The sequence below is a fragment of the Antedon mediterranea genome, chromosome 5, assembly GCF_964355755.1.
Source record: "Antedon mediterranea chromosome 5, ecAntMedi1.1, whole genome shotgun sequence".
NCBI lineage: Eukaryota > Metazoa > Echinodermata > Crinoidea > Comatulida > Antedonidae > Antedon > Antedon mediterranea.
In genome coordinates, this window is record NC_092674.1 from 29,286,262 (window position 1) to 29,295,820 (window position 9,559).

The following is a 9,559-nucleotide window of genomic DNA, read 5'->3' on the forward strand; positions in this document are numbered from 1 at the left end:
TGGGGTGTTGTTTAGTGAAAGGACTTGGATGGATGTTGTTTCAATAACGTGGAGAGTATTTGTAAAACATGTTTGTCCTTGTTTATTTTCACACATAAACGAAATATCTGTGTCGTTTCTCGTAACGGTGTAAATGTAACTTAACTCTTTAGTATGGTTTAATATTGTAAGAAAACGTGTACCACCTTTTGTACCAAAATACAAGTGGAGTGTCAGCTGGTCTGAAAGTTCATCCTTACAAAATACATTCACTAAATCTCCAATACCTGCGGACTTGGGTATACGACCGCAGACTATGTTTGACGTACATTTTGGAAGAACGACCAAATTTGTAACGTGCATTGTGTAGTTTGCTTCTACAACTTGGCAGCTATACAGTCCAGAATCTGCCTGGGCAGCATCAGTTATTATCAGTGTATTTGTTGTGTAATTATTGTAAGTTTCATTACATTCTTTTACCGACAAACTAAAACGATCTTGACGTTGACCCAGTGCATTTTTGTTAAATTTATATTTGTAATCAGAAAGCCACAAGTCAGTGCAAAATACGCGTAGAGACCACAGTAGATTGGATTTGTTTCCTGCTGAACAATCTGAACTGCATCTCATGGTAACGTTCTCTCCTTCATAAACCGTGACATTATTCGTTTCCACATTCTCATCACATGTTACACTACGCAGAGACGTCAAGTACAGTATAATCAACACAAGTATTCTAGTAAGCGTCATTTTTAGTGGATGGATGGTGTCGAACAATTATGAATGAAAGAGTTAACGGAGAATATACTTTTTGTGCATACACTCACTTATCTGTGAAATATAATTTCTAAACCAGGAAATTGCGTAATTTGTTTCGTATCTGTTTAATTAATTATTAATTGCGTATAGTTGATATTAGTATCTCGTGATGAGAAATAACTTATTTTCAAGGTAAACATATCGTATTATCTGTCACGTATCAATGACACCAGCGGCAAACTCTTATAGTTTAGACTAAGCAGTAGTGAGAGTAGTAAGTAGTGTAAATGCATTAACACCGTGTAGAATTATCCAGTCCATGGTATGGTCCGATACCTCTTTTCCCAAAATTTATAATAATAATAATATGATACACACCTTCAACAGTAATAGACTTTGTCATCTCTTATTAATGTAAGCATTTAATGACCGAGTGTTGTGCAGTATAATTGACCGCCCTGAGTAGATTTGAAACTGTCATTAGAACCAGCCCGAGATACACGCATTCGCTCAATAGTATCCGCATACACGTGTCCCGGATAAGGTGCTTTTCTAACTTCGTGCTCTTTGTCAGCTAGCCCAGAGTATTTCTTTTGATCATTCTGACGAACATCATTCTTAATAGTGTCATAAATCGATTCCTTTCGGTCATTTGACTGTCGTTTAAGCTTTCTTGTTTTGGAACAAATCACAACAGCCAGGCACACAATTGTGATTATGAAAACCGTATTAGTTGATAACAACAGAAGTAGAATGATAAACATGGTTGACGGATCGTCGAACGTTGGTAGGTTAGAAGTAAGCCCAGTCGTCTGGTCAGATGAAATAAGTATCGGTGTTACCAAAACATTGATGGGCGCACTTGCAGCTGCATACTGGTGGCGGTGCTTAGTAGACACGTTGCAGAAAATGAACTCCTTACCATTTGTACCTTCAACCTCATTGACGCAGTACTGGTTTGATCCCGGATGCTGGTCAATGTCACGACTTGTTGTCCACCAATATTCAACGTCTGTAAAACCGTCTCCACGAATTACGCAGACGAAACACACCCGGTTGACATCTTGTTGCCAAAGCTGTAGAACTTCAACTATCATCTTCTGGATAACATGCATGTTGTTTGTGACACAACCTCTTTGTTCTTGGTTCCGCTCATTCACCAGTTCACATACGAAATACACAATAGTATCATCACTGCTGACGGTGTAAACGTGACTTAGCGTCAGGTTTGTAATCTGACGGGTTACTGTCTGAAGTAAACGCTTTATCTGATCTTTCTCGTTAAACGCATACAGATTTAACTCCGTATTTTGGTCTTTACCGTCAGCCACACAAGACAACGTCACTAAATCACCAGGAACGGCAGATAGTGGTACTCGATTGCAGGTTGGATTTTGCAAACACAGTTCAACAACTTTGAATTCTATAGAACTTACAGAATTCGTACCAGCAACACCGCATTGATACACCCCAGCATCCCCTTGATCCGCGCCAGTTATCGACAGTGTACTTGTGATGTTCATTACGTCGTCTGCGTTGCGTTTCTTGTAAACGGACACACTGTAACGGTTTTGGCGGAAACCCAGAAGATCAAGATTCAATTTGTCAAATACATCGACAAGCCAAATTTGCCCGGTGTACCATAATATGCTTTCTGTATTCCCAGAAGACGTGATCGAACAACTGAGAGTCGCCGTTTCTCCTTTGTAAATTTGAAAATCTGGGGTTCGTACAATCTCAACCCCATCTGCATAATATATGAACACTAACTGTAGAAATATTTTAGTAACAACTGCCATTTTTAAAACAAAAAATTGTTTTTGCTAAATTATATTTCGCAATACGACTACTATCCAGGTCTCTCGTCCATGGAAAGACAAATGCAACATTGGTTTCTATAAATATTTAAAAGATAATCAAAAGTTATCTTAAATGTTTTTTTTTTATTTCGAAAGCTATTACAGTATAACTGATTCACTTTCAGATTAGATATGGCTATATGCTATTTGTTTAGATAATATAATAGTTTATACAAACAGTAACATTCTGTTTATTTGAATACATATAAGCTACACATACAGTAGCTATAGGTTCCTATCATAATCATTTGTTTTGATGTTGCGGGCCCTTGTAAAAAAGTAATGTTATCAAACTGACCTGGGCCAGAGCATATAAACAATTTAAATTAGTACATGTATCGCATCGCAAAACTTTGTTTATGTATTATGTCAAGACAAGAAAGCTACAGTTTTGTTGTTTATTGACAGCTTATGAATATGTAAAAGCCAGTTGTTAACACACTAGCTTTGTGTGTGAACACACACTATCGTTGTATGTGAACACACACTATCGTTGTATGTGAACACACACTATCGTTGTGTATGAACGCATTTGTATTTACTTTGCGTTGTAAATCGACCTTGCCATTTACACCGCAGTGTTATATACAACAACTACATCAGTCCACAAAGATATTACAAAATCTCTGAGTATCTGAACAAAGAGAGGCAAAAGCTCAAACCGTTTCTCTGCACTTATTTTATATATTTATTTTATCATTGATTTAAAAACAAATTTAAAATAATTTCGTATACTATTTTAAATATATACTGTATTCTTTAACATTTACTAATAAACCTTTGTTGTGACATTTTTCCTATTATTTGTAAGTAGTACTGAGGCCGAAATATAAAGTTAACATTTCTAAATGCGCTTATCTTTCTGTGAATGTATCTTCCCCTCCCGCTTTAATGAATTATAATAAAATTTAAGCCAGGCCCATGAAACGCCTGCTGCACAGTACACGGATGTCAGCATCAAGGGAAAGAAAGCTAGTTTCTCCCCTAAACCGAGTAAGTAATGTACTAGGTTACAATAAAAATATAAAGGAAGTAAGCCTAGAATATAGATTGATTCCAATGGTGACAAGAAAGCAATGTGTGGTAAACGATACGTTTTTGGATCTCTGTAAAACAATAACAAAACAAACTTTTTGAAACAAATTGTTAGTTTTAAAAAGCAATAATCTTTTTATAATTAGTTATGAAAGTGATTGCTAAACAATGAAACAGGAAGAATAATAAATAAATAAAAACAAAAAGAAGTATTAGAGCATTAATTATTTCAAATGAATTGATCAACATTATTAAAACGGTTTTTTTTTAAAGTTTTTTTATTCAATAGATCATACAGTATGTCAAAATAAATTAAAATTCAATATAGATATCAAAAGTAACAATGTTTCTACATTGCTTATTCATTTCAGACTACATCTGTCAAACACAGAAATCTGACCAATCATTCTTGTTTTAAAGTCATGTGATAAATGTAAATGATCTGATTGGCCTTCTAACAGTAGTCCTTCAAAGGGGACCAATCAAATTCATTGAAATGCTCAAACTGTCAAAGGGGAGGATTAATTTTTTTAATGGAAATTTTATTAAAAGAATTAATTTGATTGGCTTAACTCTCAAAAAGTGCAGTGTACTTACTTATAGATGCCTGATAATACAATCAGTGATGAAAAGGTTGATATCAACAACAAACACACTTTTATTGGAGCTTCTATGAAATAGAAATCAAATAACAATATATTAAAAAAATAAGTTAGTAATACATGTACTGAGGACGATCAAAATATATTGATAAAAAACGTCGCAAAACTCAACAGATTTTCAGATCTATATATACAGTATGTGGTGTACCGCAAACTTTATATCAACATATTGATTTCGCCATGCAAACTTTCAAACAATAACTACAATATTATTCATAGCTACAATATGACTTTTGAGGCTACATTCAGAGCCAAGAACCTGATTATTTAGGTACCACCCCTCAAGTACTGTATGTTTACAGGGTTTCCTCAAAACTGGTTATGATGAGATAGTCTAGTAGTCGGGAACACTCCATATCTGTGGCTTGTACATAAGCGCAAAGTACTGAAGATTGGGTCTACCACACTACGGAAAAGTAATGACATTACTGGTAAGCTCTGTCACACTAAAAACTAAAGTTGGACAGTGTAGACAGAGCTTTACACCTTGCCTTACCTGCTGGCTTGAAAATCAATGGAAACAATGAATAATGGCCAATTGTAGATAGAAACAGGAAGACTTGGGCATCACGATACCCTTCTACTGCTAACAGACTGAAACATGTAAAAGAATGACAAAATATACTAAACAAAAATACCTTTTAAAAAAAAAAAAATCAACTCTGTTCTATTTATTATTTTAACATTACAAAATTCATTAAAAAGAATGCTCTAAGCTGGGAATCAATGTCAGATAAGCCTAACAATGTGAAAAGGTTTTATACGTTATCGGTAAGTTTTAACATTTTTTTTACCTGAGAGGTATCGTAATCAATATGATAGCCTTCTCATGAACATGCCAACCAAACATAAAAGAACAGAAAGCACAGATGGTGAGGCATCGTAAAAATCCATTGACGCCACTTGGATATCTCCATTGGTGCCACAAAGAAGGCTAAAAAAGAATTAAAATTCTGTATTCTAGATTTTATAATAAAATAAATATATTAATATGAATATGATTTGAGCTAAGCAATCAATATAATCATTCAGTTTTATCCAAAAATAGTTACTACTGTATTTACCAACATAGAAACAGCAGTCAATACAAATGTCACCAGCGGCGGCACCGATGGCAAGAGAGTGTGCTGGAACTCTTGTACAAGACCACCAGTCATAGCTGCAGTTGTTGATCCAACTGACAATAACCCTATCTTAGTTCCTACAACTGTAGCTACTTTGTCAATAACATTATACAGAGCCCAGAAGTTTGGTGCCCAGTATGCATGGCATAGACCTCTCTTGAATGGAAATAGGCGAGATAAAACTTGAGGAATTTGGTTCTGAAAAAAATAAATATTTCATTCATAAGCTACTGCACATAGATGTGTTTTTAAAATATATTTGATTCATATTTTATTTATAAAAGTTTAAAATTGGAGGTAAAGGGAAAATTCAGATTTGTTTTGTTCATAAGCTAAAGCTTTGTCTACAAAAAAAGTTAGATGTGCCCAAATATGGAAATGATATACAAAATATGGTAATGATATAACATCATCATGTCCATATATGTGCACATCACACTTTTGTTCACATAAAGTTTGATAGATAGACAGAGCTTAATAATATGTTAATAGACATCATGTTCTAAAGCTATCTACACTATCAAATGACATCATCATGTCCATATATGGGCACATCACATTTTGTTGTCACATAAAGTATGATAGTGTAGACAGAGCTTTAGAAATAAAGTAAGGAAGAAAAGACCTTACCATGTAAATAAAAGGTCCAAATGATAATGCGAACACAGATATAACAATTAGGCCTAGAGCACTAAGTCTGCCAAATGAAAGACTAGTCCAAACCACCCTACCATCTAGGAAGTAAACAACAATAAACAAAAGTAAATAAAAACAAATTTATAAAGACTACTGCTAATGCGAGTGAGTGGTAGAGCGGACAGTGGAACTGTAATTAAGTAGCCATAACATCTGCAATTGATCAAAGCTCACTCGCTCCATGGTTCTGGTGGTACAAGTGACCTCGGATAAGGACTATAAACTGTAGGTCCAGTGTACACTCAGCTCATGTGCACATTAAAGAACCTAGTACATCTTTCAAGACGAGTAGGGGGTGTACTAGTACATCACAGCCACTGATCATAACTGGGAGACCAGTCTGTGACTGAAGAGGTCACCCAGTATAAATAAATAATAACAATGAAAGTTTTATATTTGAGAACTATAAAAGTGATTTAAACGTACCTGCTTTTGATTTTGTAAAGCAATAACATCTCAACAAATATATAAAATATGCGGGAGCAATGTAAAGATAAATGTGTTTAAAATTCAGTAGCACCGAGAACCAGAATCCTCCTTCTAAAAATCTATTCTGCAAAAACAATAATTGAATATAAGTTGAATCGAACTTGAATGTAATCTTGCTTCTATTTATAAGTCTTAATAAGACTACTCAGCCAATTCTGTCTACACTATCAAACTTTATGTGATAAAAAAAGTGTGATGTGCCCAAATATGGTAGTGATATGACATCATCATGTCCATATATGGGCACATCACATTGTTTTGTCACATAAAGTTTGATAGTGTAGACAGAGCTAAATTTATAAAACATCTATATTATATATTATTTAACACCGAATAGTCTTCTGACTTTTCCGACATCTCGGAAACATATTTCAATTTTTAAATCTTCTGTCAACTAAAGTCTAATATTCAAGATGATCTTTACTGTGGTAGATCTTTTATTACACAGTTTAAACTAAACCTACCTGAGAAATTCTTGTGATGGACAACAACAATATACCAGTCAAAAAACCATTATATTGGAAATGAATATCTAAATAAAAACAATAGTTAAAGATACCAAATGATACTAGCCCTTTTAAATATTTTCTATCTACTAAATTTACATTATTTCTAACTTATGGGTTTACTGTTACAGTGTGTTGGACTACTGATCGTGAGATCGAGGTTTGAATCCAACTATCGCCACATTGCTTGTATCCTTAGGCAAGATACTTTACTTACATTTGCCTCTCTCCACCCAGGTGTATAAATGGGAACCCGGTTAGATCAAGAAACAACTTTGCGCTGATTACTAGCTGCATTTTGGGAGTATATGTTTCCATACTTGTTTGATAATAATGTTCAGGGCTTAGAGGTTTCACAACATTAGGCGCTATACAAATCCAGGATATTATTATTATTACTATTATTATTAGTGAGCTTTGTAAGCAGATGAAGCCTCACTTTACGACAATCAAAACAGTTTACAATTCGAGACAATGAAGGCATTTTATAACATTTCACTTCAACCCTCACCCCACCCCCCCCCCCCCTCCTATTCACATTTGTGAAGAAGGATACGATCAACAACCAGCAACCCAAAATTCCAAAGTAAAAACAATGTTACAGCAAATGATGGCTGGGCTAAAATGGACGCTGTCTCTTTTGGCCTGCTCCTTGACAAATGTATACAGTACCTATAAAAAATAACAAAATCTACATAATTATAATTTTTAAAATATGTATTTTCTCAAAAAAAACATGAAAAATGAAGATTAATAAAATCAGACTTTTAATTGGTCATTTTGCGGTTTTAATAAAGTTATTCACTTCTGTAGAAAACTAAAATATTTCACTTATAAAAATACAAAATAAACTGTTAATTTTAACCAAAAACTCATTGTCTGACAGACAATTTAAGTATTTTTTGCTTTAAATTACATTCTTACAGGTAATAATTTTTTTTAAGATACATTTTTTGGTCAAAGTGAATAACTATTATGCAACATTAAAATAACATTAAAAAAAAAATTCAGGGGGAAAATATATCTTTAATAATGCAGTATATAATAATTTAACATTTTCAATAAACATTTACATTTATTCTATGGCTTTATTTTAAGTAATAACTCACTCTTTGGTAGCATAGATAAATACAAAATCTGTCATAATAACAGACATTCTTTGGAATACAACGGTCATCTGTGATTCATAATTTAAATTAGTCAGCACAAGCATTTGTGGGTCAAATAACTTTGCCACTTGAGACAGTAAGAACTCCAACCAGCCAAAAAAGGGTGGGTAATCCAACGTCCATTCTGATGTACTCTTTAAAAAAGAAATTAAATTAGCTTAAAATTTACAATCTTTAAATAAATAAGTAGGTAGTAGCTGTAATTCGAAAAGAATTCCCTGTGCAAGTCGCTTCATCACATGTACTTTTTCTCTGGACTCAAAATATCCATCTAGGTTTTTCGTCAATATGATGGTAAGTAAAAAAAAAAATTTTTTTTTAAATGGTACTGATGGGTTTTGAAGGCTACATAATCCAATCTTGGATTCAGTGTGAGCATAACCATTCAGTAAATCGACTACCTTACGGTAGAGTAATGTCATAAGCTTTACGTCAAACATCAAGAATAGTGCCCTCTACCTACGGAATCAAAAATCTAACCTCATAATACCATTTGCTGATTGGTAGGCTGTTGGTTATTGCTAACCAGTTACGATGCACTTCAAAATCAGTAGAATGACTGCAAAATAATAATTTATATATTTCATATAGATTATTTAACTAATAATTATTAATACAATACATTTCAAACAGACAGATGTTTCAATTAATTGGCAGACAGTAGAGTAGCGTTTCATCATAAAGATGGCCGCGCGAGATATCATGTGGCCGAAATGAAACTATTTTCATACTTACATACCCTCTATAATATTACTATTACTACTACTATCTAGCTACCTAGCCTAGGCCTCTAGCTAGTGCTACTGCCATCCATTCCATGGCCTTCTTGGTAGGAAGGAGGGATGCTAAGCCTACTACTACTATTAGCCTAGTAGGGCTAGCTAGGCTAGGCCTAGCCTTGTAGTTAGCAGATACGACAGTCTACTAAGTAGAAACTCAATAAATGACAACCTGAAAAAAAACTATTGTATTTTACTTACTATGCTGGAATCAAGAGAAGCTTAAAAAGTGTTATGGCAGCTGCCAAAGGCCAGAAATATAAATGCAAATGTGTCTGCGTGGAGGCCGCCATTTTTCATCCGGTTCAGCAACAAATGAGGGCAGTATTTTGGTTGACCTGGGGAGGGGAATACCTGGAGGAATGCGACTGGACTGGACACTTGGGAGGAGAGGAGATACTGAGCTGCAACTGCGCGATTTAAACGATGGCGCTCAAGTTGCGCAATTTGAAATTGAAACCTGCTGAATCTATCATTTTATTAACAACCACACCATACTACT

The 9,559-nt window shown here is 34.3% G+C and overlaps 1 protein-coding gene across 1 annotated transcript; it reads right to left on the reverse strand.

Moving 5' to 3' along the window:
* Positions 1-2,745: 2,745 nt before the first annotated feature.
* Positions 2,746-9,354, reverse strand: LOC140049421 (dolichyl pyrophosphate Glc1Man9GlcNAc2 alpha-1,3-glucosyltransferase-like). The gene is made up of 12 exons (XM_072094298.1): positions 9,259-9,354; positions 8,759-8,837; positions 8,219-8,412; positions 7,666-7,781; positions 7,068-7,135; positions 6,541-6,667; positions 6,049-6,152; positions 5,359-5,616; positions 5,089-5,228; positions 4,791-4,888; positions 4,230-4,302; positions 2,746-3,703 (listed from the first exon to the last, which is right to left on the reverse strand). Exons 1-12 carry the CDS (start codon positions 9,348-9,350, stop codon positions 3,442-3,444), a joined length of 1,611 nt encoding a protein of 536 aa, XP_071950399.1. The 5' UTR covers positions 9,351-9,354; the 3' UTR covers positions 2,746-3,441.
* Positions 9,355-9,559: the final 205 nt, after the last annotated feature.